At 49.1% G+C, this 17,921-nt stretch overlaps 1 protein-coding gene across 1 annotated transcript in view; it reads right to left on the bottom strand.

Moving 5' to 3' along the window:
* The window catches only part of EXOSC7 (exosome component 7), a 36,693-nt gene that overhangs the window by 13,352 nt on the left and 5,420 nt on the right, over nt 1–17,921 (bottom strand). Inside the window, exons 2-4 of the mRNA XM_060630797.3 lie at nt 11,301–11,402; nt 10,917–11,011; nt 2,277–2,442 (exon numbers count right to left, since the gene is read on the bottom strand). Of these exons, the coding sequence (XP_060486780.2) occupies nt 2,277–2,442; nt 10,917–11,011; nt 11,301–11,402 (363 nt within the window). The remainder of the gene's footprint in view (nt 1–2,276; nt 2,443–10,916; nt 11,012–11,300; nt 11,403–17,921) is intronic.

Below are 17,921 nucleotides of genomic sequence, written 5' to 3'. Positions count from 1 at the left end.
CCATCTTGCTTCAAACATGGACTCGATGCATTCCGCGTATTTTTAGATGTAAAAGATAAAACAAAAACCCACGCGTGCCTCGCACGCACGAGGCACATTCCCATCAAGGCTGAAAGCAAACATTTGCTTTCACAGAAGTGGAAGCCTCCACAGATGCGAATTACATGAATGACAAAAACGGATCTACCTCAATAACAGAATTTCAAAAACTGCTTTCCTAATTCATTCAAAACTTTTCTGAGGATGACAACATTTCAAAAGATCATGTCTTATTTCCAAAATAAGACAGAGCCTGGAGAAAAAACAGGAGAGAAGAAATCCAAACGCGAGGAGTCTTAAAAGGAAAGGTCTGCAGGTGACAGGGACACGGTGTGCCACTGAGGCACCTGCTAACCATATATTCCCCCCACCCCACCCCCACCCCCGCCCCGTGGAAGAGGGCGCCGGTTCTAAGCTGAGACAACATCCGATATTCATCCATCTTGCACAAGCCTTCACTCAGAGAACAGGTCTCTGGACGAAATCATAAAGTGGATCAGGACCCCTCACCGGGCCAGCCTCCTATAAAAATCACAAGTGCGGACAAATTCTGACGAGGAGCAAAAGCAGGATCGCCAACGGACAGGTGCAATGCACCACAACACTCCTGCCTTTAGCTTCTTGGGGAGGAAGGAAAAGAGAGAATGTTCCTCAGACACAGGGTGGAACCTTACAGTTCGTACCATGGGGCTGCACCTCCCCAGGCGGCTGTGAAGCCCGCCCCTTATCAGTGAGGACTGGAGGCTGCCGGCTCCCGCCTCATCACATCCAGCACCTGCAAAAGTACTTGCTTAGTAGGAATCACACTAAAAGGTACATCCCGCTTATCGGACATGAGGAAAAGCAAACGGACTTGTCATTTCATTATTTTCACCCATTAGCGTCAGCGTCCAGAACACCCCTAACCTGCGGGACAATGGTAACCACTGTTACCTTTTGACTAGTTGTGCTCCACCCATTATCAAATTAATTTAAAAGTATCCAGAAAGCCCCGCCCTGTTTCATGCAGGGCCAACATCTGGAGACAGCCAGGCTCTTCCTCATCAAGAAGTTCCCTCTCAGTCCACGGAATCTGCTTTATCTCTAGATTCATGAAAGAATCTGTTTGGCTGACGGCCTAGCCTTGTGACCTCAATCTGAAGGGGAAGATGTAGCCACTCATCTCAAGGTTCATGAAATTTTACTAAAAGGAATAAACAGACCCAAAGAGAGCCTGCCTTACACGAATAAGCACGTGGCACAATTAATCACACCGTCCAGGGGCCAAAACCAGGCGAGGAGCATTTGGGAAAACATCAGCAAGGAAATGGGAGATTGGCCTAGAGAGGCTCCTGTAGGAGTGGACTTGGGGGAGAAGGCTGCAGGGTCTCAGGGTCCTCCCCTGGGAAGTGAGGAACACACCGACGGTGGGTTCCATGGTGCTTTCAAGGAAGGAGGGCTTGGTGAGGTCAACAGCAGGCACAGGCATTAGAGACCCAGCTTTGAGTGCCAACACCACTACTCACGAGCTGAGACCTCTTGCGCTAGGTCACTCCGCCTCCCTGAACCTTCGTTCCCTCACCTGTAAATGGGGCAATAGCGCCCGCTCGCTAAAGAGTCGTAAGGGCTAAATGAAATGCATAGAAAGAGTTCATCCCCATTCCACGTACAAGAGTACGCCAACTTGTCTAACTTCTGCCTATAACTTCTACCTGATGGCATCTAGAAAGCATCTCTTGTTTTTTATTTCTTCCCTGATGAGCTCGGGGGATAATTTTAGGTGCTACCATGATATGACTATGATTTCACTGTAGGATGGTATTATATATACAATACATATGTTGTATTTAATTTAAAAAACTCAATACAGGGGTGCCTGGGTAGCTCACTCGGTTAAGCGTCCGACTCTTGACCTCGGTTCAAGTCACGGTCTCATGGTTTGGGGGTTTGAGCCCCGTGTCAGGCTCTGTGCTGGCATCACGGAACCCGCTTGAGATTCTCTCTCCCTCTCTCTCTGTCTCTCCCCACTTGCATGCACGTGCACGCTCTCTCTCTCAAAATAAATTAATAAATAAATAATAAAGTTTTACAAAATGACAAAAATAAAACTTTACAGGACATCATTCTTTTTCCATCTAATCTCACCCTGGAAGTTGAAAGCATCCACTTGAAGAGGGCAAAAGCACCAGAAGGAAAGTAGGCCAACCAGTCTCCAGCAAAAGCAGAGAGTGTGGCCGTCTCGGCAACATGATACATACCAGCACGTCCACATAGAGAATCCAGCAGTGCTCCCGGGGACTGATGCAGAGGGACTTCAGGTCAACGCTGCTCTTATTGTTAAATATCCGGTAGAGGGTGTTAGCAATCTCCGTGCCAAGGTCATCACCTCCCCGGCCTTCAAATTCAGGAGTAGCGTTGGCTGAACTACATAGAAGGGCAAGAGAAAAGCCGCGTGAGTCTTTTCAGAAACAAAGAGCAGAGGCACACGGCTTTGTTCCAGTTTCCTTATGGAATGTTGGACGGGCCAGCGGCTGTACAAGAAAAGTCACTGAAGTGAGGAGAGGATGGCACCTGCCACTTTTCTAGCCTCCAGACACACCCAATGAGCCAGACTGGCACGGTGCCCTGGATCTGTCAGTGTGTGTGACGGGGGTCCCCCCCGACTTCTAACAGAAGCCATCTTTATCCAAAGAGACACGAGAGAACAATAGTAAAGTGAACCTTGGCCAGTAATAATTAACTCTCTTATCTTGACAGTAGAATGCTCTTCTCGGACAGGCCCAGGAGGCCAGGAGGCCTAGAGTCAAGCAGTCTGGCCATGGAGGGGTCACATCACATACACCATCCCGAGTTTTCATTTAAAATCCACCACGAGGGGCGCCTGGGTGGCTCAGTCGGTTAAACGTCCAACTTCAGCTCAGGTCATGATCTCACAGCTCGTGGGTTCGAGCCCTGTGTCGGGCTCTGTGCTCACAGCTCGGAGCCTGGAGCCTGCTTTGGATTCTGTGTATCCCTCTCTCTCTGCCCCCTCCCTGGTCCTGCTCTGACTTTCTCTCTCAAAAATAAACATTAAAGAAAATTTCTTTTTCTGTTTTTTAAATGTACCACCAAACTCTCAAAACAAAAACCACAACGTTAAGTACCATGACCTTCCTTGAATGATTTAGAAGATATGTATGATGGTATGCCAATTATATCACAAACTAGATTATCACTGTACTGAAAGGCAGGAAAATGAAATGAGAGAGAAAGACTGCCAGCTGATTAAATATTAGAATAGCCCTTTTACTTTATTTGCTATTTTTCAAGAGAAAAAACTTTTCCATTTTGGCCTCTTGAATCTTATGCCCAATTACCTCAACAAAGAATAAACAAGCATCAACATTTGTTGCCCTAAGCATTATTCAAAAGTATTTTGGGGGGCGCCTGGGTGGCTCAGTCGGTTAAGTATCTGACTTCAGCTCAGGTCATGATCTCACGGTTTGTGAGTTTGAGCCCTGCGTCGGGCTCTGTGCTATCAGCACAAAGAGCCCTCTTGTTGTCTCTCTCAAAGTAAATTAATAAACTTAAAAAAAAAAAAAAGTATTTTGAGGGGGAAGGCACCTGGATGGCTCAGACAGTTAAGCATCTGGCTTTTGATTTTCGCTCAGATCATGATCTCGTGGTTCATGGGATCAAGCCTTATGTCAGGCTCTGTGCTGACAGCTCAGAGCCTGCTTGAGATCCTCTCTCTACCTCTCTCTTTGTTCCTTCCCCGCTTGCACAAGCATACATGCATTCTCTCTAAATAAAATTTTTTTAATTTTTTTTTTTTAAGATTTTCTTTTTCAGCAATATCTACACCCAACACAGGGCTTGAACTCACAACACTGAGATCAAGAGTCTCATGCTCCACCGACTGAGCCAGCCAGGCACCCTATTATGCAAAAGTATTTAATGGGAAATTTTTGAGGGTTTTGGCTTAATAAAAAACAAACCCTCAATACATTATATACATCTGTGAGATAAGTAACCATTCCAATAATCACTTTGCTGTAACGAAGAGGGTCCAGAAAAGTAACAAACCAGCTGTTTCAGTCAGTACGGTCTCTACAAAATCATGTATTGAAACTTTCTGGTCCACGCACTCATCCATCTAGAAGGTACCAGCTCTATGCTAGCACTGGAGACGGAGAGACTGAGCAAGGTGGATGCAGGCCCTAAGCTGGCAATTTCACAAAGTCAGGGAGCTTCATGATAGGGAGCAAAGAGCAGGAGTAGGGCTGGGGAGGATGTCAACCAGTGCCGAGGACCTCAAACCAGAAGGTGAGCAAAAGTGGGTCAGGGTACAGACATGCAGGGGGGTTCCAAGCAAAGCAAAACCCACATGAAGGCTCAGGGCTGTGCCTACCCCATCTGCATAATGCTAAAAATCTCACCTAATGTATTTAAACATCCCTTTTGTCTAGACCATTCTCATATAGGTGTAAGGACGACCCCTAAAACAATCAGAAGGTGTCACTATATAATAACTCTGTTTCTCTAAATATACAGTCTTCCCTTACCACTATGAGCCAGCAGAGCCCTAATTTAAAATCCCCAAGAGAAACTTCATTACTGCCACAGCAACCTTGCTATTCCCTCACTGCCTCTGCTGGACTCAGGCACTGAGCCACAAAAAGCAGCTCACTTAAGGTAAAATAATCAAGTTACCAAGGACCAACTTAGTAATTTTGCACAGCCAGCACACAAAAGCTGCTTCTAATTTACACACTCATCAATATCAAGATCTATCTTTTAAGTGTTTAAAAACACATCTCTATAGAGCTAAATAGACAAATCTAGTTAGGAAGTGCTTATGCTTAAAATGTGTCCCTTTCCCTGACTGCAGTGGGCCACGCCCTCCTGGGTATGACTAATAATTACTTAGGGATTGATGCATTCCCTCTTCTACTCCCCCAAGGGCTGATTTACAGAACCTCCTGGGTCCAACTGGCTAAATTCATCTACCCGTAAGACCACGCCCCACTGTTTTTTTGTGGTTTTTTTTGACATTAAAGTGGGAATTTTTTGGGGCACCTGGGTGGCTCAGTCAGTTAAGCGTCTGACTTCAGCTCAGGTCATGATCTCACAGCCCGTGAGTTCGAGCCCCGCATCGGGCTCTGTGCTGCCATCTCAGAGCCCAGAGCCTGTTTCAGATTCTGTGTCTCCCTCTCTCTGACCCTCCCCCATTCATGCTCTGTCTCTCTCTGTCTCAAAAATAAAGGTTAAAAAAAAATTTTTAATTAAAAATAAATAAATAAATAAAGTGGGAATTTTTCCTATTTTACAAGTTGTTGTTTTGTTTTTTTTTTTTAACACATTGTACTTTCAGCATAGCTGGTAGTCAGGCAGAGAGGAAGGTTTAGGGGCTCATGAGACCATGCAAAGCTCCCGCATCTGGATGGTGCCAAGGCCCCCGGAGTGACTCTGGGGAGGAAGCTGGGAAAATGGAAGGGAATCGTCGGGGGCCGGGCGTTGGGGCACAGTAACTTCAGGTAACACAAGAAGAAAAGCCAAAGACCCCATATTCTAACAAAGGATGAAGGGTAGGGCTGGGGAAGAGAACTGAGGGTCCCCCCTCCTCACTAGGGGTGCTCCTAGCACAAGGACACTTCCTAGAAAAGGTGGACGGAGATGCCGACCATGTCAGAGGACAAGAAGCCGAATGCCCGCAGAGGCCAGCCAGGTGACCACGTGCATCTGAACAAAGAGCAACCGGAGATCGGTGATCCGTGAGGGAGGCTGACACACTGTCCAGCCGCTCCAAAGGCATTTTAACTCACCTCTGAAAACAAACTCCGTTAGTGAAACAAAAACCTCACAAGTGGGGTCTGACCTACGGGAGAATGTGGTGAGACCTCAGATGGCCCAAGCCTCTTGTTATACAAGGTGGAAAACTTTAACAGCTCTTTTGAATGTTTACTATGTGCTAGAAACGACTCTTAGCACGTTAGATGCGCCAGCTCAATCAATTCTCACAACAACCCTACTATTTACAACCCCATTTTAGAGAAAACGAAACAGAGTCCCAGAAAGGTTATATAATTTGTCCAAGCTCACACAAGTAGGGACGGGGGAGCTAAGACTCCAAGCCAGGCAGCCCAGCCCTTATCTGCAAGGCTGCACCGGACTCTCCCTGAAGGTGGAATTCGGCATGCCTGGCTTGTAGCCTGACATGAGTCAAGCTAATGAATGGATGCTCTGGTCTCGAGATTTATTGTTAGACCACAAACACTGGAGTCAAGGAATGCAGACCAAAGGAGCCCTAAATAAAACGCTTCTCTATTAAGTGCAAAGTTTAAAAAGAGGGAAAGCACAACAGGCAGTAATCCTGGCTCCCCGCTCAGAGGTATCACAATACATTCTTTCAGCAGGGGAGTGTTTGCTCAGGGTTCGGGGCATAAAACCAAGTGCTTTCTCTGTTTACAACTGCCAAAACCAATTCAGATCCTTCCTAAGTATGACCCAGCCCCTCTTCCAGGGCAGTTGGGAAATTGCTTGCTGAGCCAATAAACTAATAAAAATCCTGGGAATGCTGCCCCACCCAGATCTCCACCCATCCTGACTCATCACCTCTACTGTGCTCCTCCTGCCTGGCACATCCCTGATTTAACTGGGGTAGAGTGAGATCGAGGCCATGTGCACCTGAGACAGGATTTCAGACACTGGCCCATTGTTTCCCTTGTGATCCATCTAGCCTGCAAATCTATAGAGTCTTACAGCCAGGTCAGGCCAGGACCATGACAGAGGACAGTGATTTAGCAGGTTCGTGGGGCAGGGCTAGCTCTGGGCCTCACCCCTCCAGGAGTCAGTCAAGTGGTCCCGCAGCAGGCCCCAATCCCTCCCATTCCCCTGTGTGCACGTGTGCTCATTTCTGAACCTGCAGAAGCTTCCTTATGAGTGGGGATGGGAACAGTAACACATTTTGAACTGTTCATCGTAAGTTTCTGGGAGAGTTATCCGTTCTTTCTGGAGACTTTCAGAGTACAGCTAGCTTCAAATGAGTTCTGTAGTTTGCCTGTCTGCTTTGTCCCCCGTCCATCAGGCACCAACAGGGACCCCCGCAAGCAGCACTAAGCACTGAGGAACAGAGATCAAGTGGTTCCTTCCACCAATTCAGGGCTTGAAGCTTCCGGTTCAATATTAGTGACAAATACGAGCAACCACATCGAAAAGTAAAGATCCCACCGGGAAGTGGCAAGTGATGAGCACACTGAAATGTCTATGAATGAAACATGTTCTCCTCAGCTCCCTCAGTGAAAAACTGAAGCCGCTGGGAGAGGCTAAACCACGCTTCCTAACCCCCCATCAACATGGTGTCAGAGCAGAGACTAGATGGACCGCCACCTAGTGGTAGCCCAGACTGACACACCAGCTCACTCAATTCTTACCTTTCCTCCAGGTTTCTGGTAGAAACCATCTTTTTCAAAGTTTCAAAGTTCTTACTTAAAACAGCCTGGTCTCGGGTTATGACTAACAAATCGAAGACAGGAGATGGGAGTTAGAAGGTCCGAGATTGCTCCCAGTTTTGATGTGTGTTGCCAGGCATCCCTGGGGCAGTGCTCAGGAACCCCAAGTCTTTACTACTCCACTGGGATGGGGATCAGGGCTGGTACAGCTGAGTAGCCCCCTCCCAAGGGAAACATCCCCTAGGCACAGGGGAAAATGATGGGGGTGGGAGGCCAGGTCTACCTCAGGTTCCATGTATTATTCCAAGCCAACAAAACCAAAGTAGGACGAGTTAGTGGAAAAGCAGTTAGCTCTCTAATCACCAGGAGTTGAAATAATTAAACCCTGGAAGTTGCTGATGAGTCAAGCTGGGCTCAGACTGACAGCCCCACCCTGCCCCAATTACTGTCCTCCGGCTGGGTAACACTTCGGCTTCAGTCTGTGGATGGGCAGATGCCCTGGGCTCTCCTGCGGAAGGGCTTAGTGGGTAAAAGCCTTAGCGCTGGGCACATCTACATTCCTAGTCACTGGATGGGAATAAAGGGGTTTGTTTATGCAATTAAGAGTTGCTCTTTAGGGTGCCTAGGTGGCGCAGTGGGTTAAGCGTCCGACTTCGGCTCAGGTCATGATCTCGCGGTTCATGGTTCGAGCCCCGTGTCGGGCTCTGTGCCGACAGCTTGGAGCCTGGAGCCTGCTTCGGATTCTGTCTCCCTCCCTCCCTGCCCCTGCCCGGATCGCACTCCATCTGTCTCTCTCTCAAAAACAAACATTAAAAATAAAAAAAAGAGTTGCTCTTTGAAGATTCAGATGAGGCTTTGATAAAGGTGGCAGTCAGCAGTGCTTGGTGAATCAACATCTCCCTTCTCTGTAGGAATACGAGGTTTTGTGAATCTCTCATGGTGATTCTATCACAGTAACTGAGCCGCTTAAATAAGACACTAAAATGTGCCACTTGAGACTATCCATCTTGAAAGAGAATCAAGGAGGACTCCCTGGGAACTGGAGCTTCTGGGCCTGTTGAGGGTCTCCTGAGACTTACAAGGGGAGAGAAGAGAGGAACAAGCAGCCCAGCTCAGCTGGGACGGGGGAGGTACTCCTGGGGGCCGAATCTTGGGAAGAGGCAGCTCCCTGCCTCCTCCCACCCTGGAGCCTCCCTTCCTTCACAGCTGGGACAAGAGCAGCAGGCTAACCCGGAGTCATGTTCAGACACGGAGCCACAGTGAAATGTGTCCCCTATACCTAGCATCTGAAGGCAACACCTTCCCTTTGGTGTGGCTGGGCTGACTGCCTGTGGTCTGCCCAAGATGAAGGAGGTAGAAGACAGTGAGGAGGAAGAAAAGAAAAGCAAATTACAGTTCCCCACACATGGTGTCTGCCCCTCGGTGACCGTTCACTACACTGAATTAGGCAGGTCAAGGCCAGGAGAGACATTTTTCTTCCACCGACAGCAAAGGAATCAGCTGGAGGCCCGAACAGGGTCACCACCATCCACGGCAGCTTCAAGGATGAGCCAGTCCCACTGGACAACTCAGATTGGCGAGGGGAGGCGGGTCCAACCAGAAGAGGAGACGGCTGGCTGGGGGCGGGGGGTGGGGGGGCGTCTCGCAGGGCAGGGTGCAGGAATGGTCTGGAAGGAATACCGGCCAGAAAGCTGAACGCAGATACGTTCTCGGAACTCTGAGCACCACACCCCCGGCAAGCTGGCTTCTGTAGGCTGCGCGAAGTAGAACAAGGCAAGACTCAGGGTCAGAGAGGCCCGAGCCGGCATTACTAGCTCTGTGACCCCGGGGGTTCGTTTACCTTCTCTCAACCAAGTTGGTTGTCTCTCTCATAGGAATGTCGTGAGGACCAACTTCTGAGTTTGGAAGAAGACCAGAAGAATCTAACTCACCATGTAAATGGGGGTTGGCATCTATGCCGAAAAGGCGGTCACGGCGGGCCCAAGGCTGCTATCTTTAGAAGGGCCTGCTTGAAAGGTGGGCCCTCGGCTGGCATCTGGGAACTTGACTCTCAGTGTTCCCAGTCAACAGTGAACCGTGGTCTGCTGTGCCTAGACTATTTGTGCAAATAATATGATAAAGGGAGTATCTGCTTTCCTTCTGGGATTTGGAAATTTTGGTATGTGTTCAGCAGAGGGTGCCCATGTGACCAGCCCCAGTGAAAATCTCGGGGGCCGAGTCTCTAATGGGCTTTCATGGGCAGAATCATCACACACGTTGCCGCGTTTCGTGGCTATAATAAATCTCAGCTGCGAGTACAACTATATGCTAAGTCCTGGGGGTCCTTCCAGCAAATCTCCAAATACGGGAGTGGTCTTGGGGACTCCCATACAGAACCAGTATTACATACCTGCACCCAGCATGAGCTAATAGAGAGCCTCACCCACCTCGAGAAAGCCTGCCATCACCATCTAGTTAGAAGCAATGTTCCAGACAGAAGAGGGACTGAGCTAGGATCCCAGGTTTAAAAAGCCCAAGGCCGGAGAAAGGGGAGGCAACAGGAGGGAGAAAGAACACTCATGGAAAGCCCACTGGGAGCCAGTCACGGTGCTGGCACTCACTCTGCCTTCCTTATTTCATTCCGTCATCCTCACAAGAGTATTAGTACCCCGATTTTTTAGATAAAGAAACTTAGGCACAGAGAGACTAGGTAACTAGCCTGAGATCACACAGCTGGCCAGAGAAGGCTGGCTGCTGCAGAAACTGCGGAGTCCTCACTTTTCTAGCAGCCACGCGGCCTGCCTAGCTGCCACTCCCTCTGTCTGTCAGGCCATTTGGCCGGCCCTCGTCCTTGCTCTGCCAAGCAAGTCATGAAAAGTTTTCTGCAAAACTAGAGCAGGAGGAGAAACAAGACATTTTAGACCAAATGATCCTTATTTATCTATGTTTGACATTCTTCAAAGCACTGTAATACCCACCATTTCACTGGATTCTCATAACAACCATGTGCTGGGCTGCCTGATGCCCTCCTTTCTCCAACAGGGACAAGGCCCAGTGCGGGCCAGGTGACTAGGACAAGGGCAGGACTCGAGCCAAGGCCTTCTTCCACACACCCCAGTGCCTGGCGCATAGGAGGAGTGCAGGAAATACCTGCTGGCTGCAGAGGTGATGACTGAATACAAAGTCAAAGTGGGCTCAAAGGAAACCAGAGGTCCAGTCTCCAATCTACTTACTCACTTACTTACTTACTTATTTATTTGAGAGAAGGTGCACCTGCAAGTGGGGGAGTGACAGAGGGAGACAGAGAGAGAATCTCAAGCAGGTTCCACGATCAGGGTGGAGCCTGAGGCGGGGCTTGATCTCATCACCATGAGATCATGTCCTGAACTAAAATCAAGAGCTGGACACTTAACCGACTGAGCCACCCAGGCACCCCTCTGAATCTTCTTTTAAATCGTTTTTCTTTAAAAACATATGCATGGTACTGACCAGTCAACAAAGAACTCCAAGTACCCTTCATTGGGTTTCTCCAGCTTCGGCGTCCCCATTTCGGCTTTCACTCCCACCAAGATGTCTGTGTGACCCTGCAGACACACGCAAGAAGGGTCCTCACTCAGGGCAGGTAGCCACATACCCAACCGCCTCCTTCCTCTCCCAGACTGTGCCCCCGGGGACTCTCAGGAACTTGTGAAGTGGCCCTTTGGAAAGGTAAAGGGTCCTTCAGATCTAGACAGATACCCACCCAGAATCTGGCTTGGGTCTTGGGTCCACCCCAGAAATGTATGTGCTCCCAAAGCCCCGACGGGCCTGCAGCTGGTCCCCTAGGACCTGCCCATCCTCCCCCCGGGCACGGACCGTGGCCACAGTACTCACCAGCTTGACCCTGGCAGACCCACTGGTGTTGGACACCACGTCGGTTTCCACTTCGACACATCGGTAGTCCTCACAGCCACGGCCGTCCACACGGAGGTCTTCCTAAGTGCAACGACCACAATCCTAACACAACCACAACCAAAGCACCAACAGCCTCCTCAACTCATCCGTGCCATTTCCCTCCTAGAGAACTAGGCAGTACAACATCCCCTTCCCCCTTAGCGAATCATCCAAAACTCTCTCCTTTTGCTGGTAACAATATTCCTATTTTACATCTGAGGAAACAAAGACTCAGAGAAGTAAAGCGGCTTGACGGATGTGATGCAGCCACGATGCAGCCATGTGGCCGACGTCCCACAGCTGGTGAGAGCACACTGGGTTTCTACCCAGGTACGTCCCAGTGCAAAGTCCACACCACATCCCACTATGCCAAACAGACACACGGAACAAACAAAATCGGAACAAGAGGCGAAATAGGCTGCCTCTTTCCAAGTCTGCAAGTCCAAAACCGCACCAGGAGGTATGCACTGTGGGGGGCACAGAGCCCAACTCTCTCGGCCGCAGGCCTCCCGCACCCTAACCTGAACAAAATCTACTCTGTTAATGGCTAAAAAACCCAGCTATCATCTCTACCCTGGGCATTCTCTAGAACAGGGACGGCACACCTCGGCACGGGGGCCACCTGCTTCTGTAAAACGTCTCGCTGGAGCACGGCCAGGTCCGTGCGCTGAGGTTGTCCATGGCAGCTTCACACTCCAACGGCAGAGCTGCGCGGTTGTGACAGAGATCTTACGAGCCACACGCCCCAAATCTTCACTATGTAGCCCCTTACAGGAAAAACTTGCCGACCTCTGCTGCGGGAGATGCGTTTCAGGGTGGCCCACGTCCTGCCTGCCCTTTATCCCTGTTTATTTACTCTTATCCACGTATCTCACAGATACCCACTTCATGCTGTGGTTGTGATCCAGTACGACCATTACTTATCCTGCTGCTCAACGCGTTCCAGATTTGGCCACTGGGAGTTCCTTTGGGTTGCTTCCTGCATTCTTTCAACACGCTTGCGATCTTTCCCGAGCACACCTTTACCTCTGACAAGACAAGATGTTCCAGCCTCTTGTATTTTTCCCTGCCCTGGCCTCGGGGTCAGCCCTTTCTCCGAGGAGTCCTGGTTCCTTTTATTGAAGAATGGTGCTTTAAAAAACCAGGATCTGGGTGCTAAGCAAGTTCACTGCTACTGGGGTGTCATTGCTTCCAGACCTTCTCAGCAGACAGAGCTCGATAACTACGTACGTACTTACACTCACCCACACAGCACTAACCCATACAGCTCTTCTATCCATGCAGCTCTTAAAAGGCCCTGATATGGGGCACTTGGGTGGCTCAGTCGGTCGGGCGTCCGACTTCGGCTCAAGTCATGATCCTGCGGTCCGTGAGTTCGAGTCCCGCATCGGGCTCTGTGCTGACAGCTCGGGGCCTGCAGCCTGCTTCGGATTCTGTGTCTCCCTCTCTCTCTGTGCCCCTTCCCCACTCATGCTCTGTCTATGTCTCTCTCTCAAAAATGAATAAATGTTAAAAAAAAAAAAAAAAAAAAAAAAAAAAAGGCCCTGATAGCTGGTTCTAACTTTCCTTCGTGTCTTATTTATAACTTCTTTCTCAGACAGGGAGACACCTGGCTCTCATTATCCACAAGGTATTTATTAAATCTTAGTATACTCACGAAGTACTTTCAGAATTGCTAACCCATACCCCTGCGAGCAACAAATTTACTAGTGGACAGCAGTTGTGTGGCGTTCTTTTTGTCTTTAGCCTTACAGTGAGTGCCCACCCCACATCCCATTTTCCATCGTCTCCCCCTCCTTGAGCGTGCCTGTTATTCCCTCCTACCCCTGTGAGGTTCATCGGTACCTGTCTGTGCTCGAGTCTGGGTGCCCCGCATCCTGGCTACTTTTAATTACCCGTTTACGTTGTGGGTATGCAGACTAGCACCATGACTCTAGAAGTCAAAGCTATCAGAAAAGGTGTGCTCAGGGAAAGGTGGCTCTGCCCTCAGCCCTATTTTCACACCCCCATCTTTCTGCCTCGTTCCCAGACACCCCAGGCAGGTAACCAGGCTATTTAACTGCTGGTTCATAGTTCCTGTATTTCCTTTGCACAAATGAGCAGATCCATGAATATATTTTATCCTTCTTTCTTAAATGAGGAGTGGCACACTACAGATACTCTTTTACACTTTGCTTCTTATTCTTTCTTTTTTTTTTTTTTTAACACTTAATACATATGTGGGCAATCACTATACATCAGCTCACAGAGACCTTCCTTATTCTTTGTAAACATTTTCTTTCTTTAAGATTTTAAGTAATCTCTACACCCAACACGGAGCTCGAACTCACGACCCTGAGATCAAGAGTTGGATGCTCTTCTGACTGAGCCAGCCAGGCGCCCCCTTTGCAAACATCTTTTGAAAGCACTTTTTTTTTTTTTCTTTCAGAAAAAGACTCATTAGCTTATGAGATTCTCAAAGGAGCTAATGCTCCTCAAAAACTTTAAAAACACTGTTCTGAAGTATGTAACTGTCACAAACTTATCTTTAAACTGCCTGGCTAACTGCATATATGACTGACGTTTTGATTCTGAGACACTGAAATCCAGCAAAGCCCAACCCCCACCATCTGCCCTGTTCGTTTCTACTCTTTTCCTCCCCCAATTCCTCTTAATGAAGAGAAAATAAGCATCACAAGTCAGCTTGAAGTCCCTTTGCCGGCTCATCCGCTCCCCAGGCCATTCCCTTGCTGGAGGCAACCCCCATCGTGAGTCTGGGGAGACCTGTACTTGAAAGCAACAGAATTTCAAGTCTAGGAAATGAGTTAGATAAAGTGACCCCTCTTCACTAAAGGATCCCAAAACTATGTCACTGTCTCTTAACAACCCCACAGCACACAGCAGCACAGGAAAGGCTTCCTAGGTCAATCTCTGATGCTCCACCCCCCGCCCCCCCCCCCCCCCCCCAGGATGCCCTGCTAGGAAAGTGAAAACAGGGCCCAGAAACATCCTTTACAAAAGACTCCTTCTTGAGGTGCAAGTGCGATCAATCACTACGAGTATTAGTCATGGGCTCCGGGTCTGGTCCTGCCATGACTAGCTGCTTGACCTAGGACGAGATGCTCTAGACTAGTTCCCTCCTCTGTTAAAAGAATGGACATTGAATCAGAAGGCCTCAAAGATACTGCTCTAATTCCACAGGCCTGTAAATTGAAACAGCCGCAATCATTTGCAACAATGAACAGTAGCTACTCCCTCAGTGCCTTTACCACATAGGAAGTGATGTGCCAGGAAATGCTACACAGTTGACACATTTAATTCTCACAATAACCCTGTAAGAGAGCTTTTTTTCATTCCATTTTACAAATGAGGAAAGAGGCTGAAAGATGCTAAATGGCCGGCTCAAGGCCACAGCCGATAAGGAGCACCCGAACCCCGCGCCAGACCTCGTAACAAATCCACGTGGCCTCCTGCGTTCTAAAGGGTCTCTCCACCGTGCAACAGGAGTGAGCACGGCCTCCCTGCGAGGATGCTGGCTATACCAGTTGGTCCTGATGATGAAGAGGACTCTGCACGCAGGGAGGCCACAAGGTGACAGGCTTCCCCACTATGCCTTTAAAATACCACTTCTCTGGGGAGCGCCTGGGTGGCGGGGTTGGTTAAGCGTCTCACTTCAGCTCAGGCCATGACCTCATGGTTTGTGAGTTCAAGCCCCGCCTCAGGATCCTGCCTTCTGTCTCTCTCTCTCTCTCTCTCAAAAATAAATAAAACATTAAAAAAATAAAATAAAATACCACTTCCCTGGAAAGACCTAGTCACAACCCTTTGTCGTGACATGCCCCTTGTTCCAGGATGGGACTGGGAGGGGGCCAGAAAACTGGGCCTCACCAGGTATTGCCTTTCCAACCTTTACATCACTCTCTGTTCCCTGGGGAAGGCTCTATGGGAAGGGCTCAGGTGACAAATAAGAGATAAACAAAAAGCTACAAATTTTTCTGTGCAAGCATGCATAGAATTTTTTTTTTTTTTTTTTGGATAGGAAAAAAGGACTGGGATGCCTGGGTGGCTCTGGTAGTTAGTTGAGCGTCCAACTCTTGCTTTTAGCTCAGGTCATGATCCCAGGATCATGGGATTGAGCACCATGTCAAGCTCTGCACTAAGCATGGAGCCTGCTGAAGAGTCTCTCTCCCTCTGGGGCACCTGGGTGGTTCAGTCGGTTAAGTAGCCAACTTGATTTTGCTCGGCTCAGGATGCGATCTCTCGGTTCATGAATTTGAGCCTTGTGTCGGGCTGTGCTGACAGCGTGGAGCCTGCTTAAGATTCTGTGTCTCCCTCTGTCTCTGCTCCTCCCCTGCTCAAGCTTGTGTGCTCTCTCAAAATAAATAAACTAAAAAAAAACCAAAAACAAAAAACCTCTCCCTCTTCCCCTCCCCCACTCACCAGCATATAATATAAAAAATGTATACATAAAACAAAAACACAAAAAAACACCTAAGAGAATAAGAGAAAAACAAACCAAAAAACCCAAACAAATTAGTCTGAATCACTGCACCCACAACTTTTCTTTTTTTTTTTTTTTTTTTTAATCCAGCATTCCTCATAAAAGGCTTAAAAATCACCCAAACCTGCTTGGCCTGGCTCAGAGCCAGAGGCCCGACCACGATATTTATTCTCTGGTAGTATTCAGAAGCAAAGGAATTAATCCCTGTGTGAACATTTAAACAGGGGCCGCCCTGAAGTGAAAGCTCCATTCAAAAACTCAACAGAGTCGTCAACATGTGCAGGACGACACCACCAAGTGGGGCCCTGTCCTTCTCTGCCGAGGGGGCGGGGGTGGCTCCCGGGACTTTCCAGTTGTTAACTCCCAGTTGGGTGTGGTGTGGTGGGGTCCCCTCCAGCCTCTATTTAAACCTCTCCTGTCACACACCAGCTTTGCGACCTTACGCAAGTTAGTTCCTCAACAGCTTGGGGTCCGTCCGTCCAGAAAGGGGAACTGACCCCAACCTTACAGAATTACAGGAGAATCCAGAAGCCAGGAGTCACTTCAGGGGACCCTCAGCGCAGTGTAACACGCAGAATGCCCCCTCCACAGTTCCCTTCTCCTGTTCTGGGGCGCGTATCAGCTCACCGAATCCTCGAAAACAACCGTGGAGAGAGGTTACTGACGAGGTCCCTGAGGCACCAGTCTCACTGTTTGTGACAGATTGGAAGGACAGGTGACTCCACCCAGAGCTGCTTTCCTCACACCCAGACAACCCAGTCCTATGGCTCCCTAACCGAAGCTGAAAGTGGACTCTGCTAACCTAATGTGCTTGGGGAGGTTTAGACTGTGTCCTCAGTGATGTTAACCCCCTCCACCTTGCTCTGACATGTCCACCACCTCGGACGTGCTAGCGAACGGTAGCTGGAACGCCACCCCTACTGGAACACGACCCCACTTAGAAGGACCACATCAGATCCAGCTCCGCGGGCCCCGCTCAAGCCACCGCAGGCAAAATCAGATGTCGATCCTCATTCCCCCTCCAAGCGTATTTGAGTAGTCCTGCATTTCCTCGCAAGGGTGGGATTCTGTTCACCTTGTAAAGTGCCTGAGCGCGGCCTTTCCGTGCCGTGGGCCTGCAAATGGAAAGGGCATGGGGCTCCAGATCAAGAGCCCTGAGGGCTGGCTCCAGTTCTGCATGGCCAGCTTGAGCAGCTGAGTACCGACTGCTCAATCTTACAGCTAAAGACCTGTCTCAGCCCTGCTCCCCCTTCTGTGCTGCTCCTTCAGCGATGCTTACGAAGAAAGCTAGAGCCACAGAAAAGAAACTGAAACCATCAGCTGAGCTACACCTCCCTTCGACTGCCAAGAAAAATTCCATAACATGGCTTTGCCAAAGCCCCAAGGGGAATGCCTCCTGGTGGGGCTAATCCATTGCTAGGGACTGGTCTAAACCTATGGAGTGCAGTTTAACGTCCAGGTCATGGCCAGAGCACCAGTAAACAGACCCCTGGAAAGCCTATCGTGTCTACTGAGCCCACATGACCGAGTCACCATCCACCTCCAACAGCCTGAGCCAATGGTAGGTGCTCACAACCCAGAGAGCAACCAGCTCCTCTGGCATGAATCATACTCTCTCCTTGGAATGTGATCTCTGACCTGGGAAATACTCAAGAAGAAGGGAGTTAAAGAGGAGTGGACACGTCAGGTGTGGAGGGAGGCTGGAGAGGCCACACAGAAGAAAGGCAGGGGGCGGGGGTTAGGGGAGGGGTCAGATTATACCAAGATGAAGGGAAGCTAGACAGCAAATGGCTGCAGAGAAGGGATACGCTTCAGGACAGAGAAGGGGAGGTGTCGCCAGAGACATAAAGACAGGCAGACAGTGCAGACCATGTGATCCACGCTGGAGCCCATGGGATATGGTGCCTTGGAGCTCCCTAGGGACTTCCTAGCTCTTGCCACAAATCCCCTTTTTTTTAAATTTTTTTAATAATGTTTTTATTTTTATTTTTGAGAGACAGAGAGAGACAGAGTGTGAGCAGGGGAGGGGCAGAGAGAGAAAGACACAGAATCTGAAGAGGCTCCAGGCTCTGAGCTGTTAG

The sequence above is a fragment of the Panthera onca genome, chromosome A2, assembly GCF_046562875.1.
Source record: "Panthera onca isolate mPanOnc1 chromosome A2, mPanOnc1 haplotype 2, whole genome shotgun sequence".
Lineage (NCBI taxonomy): Eukaryota > Metazoa > Chordata > Mammalia > Carnivora > Felidae > Panthera > Panthera onca.
This window is presented reverse-complemented; position numbering and strand designations above follow the sequence as displayed.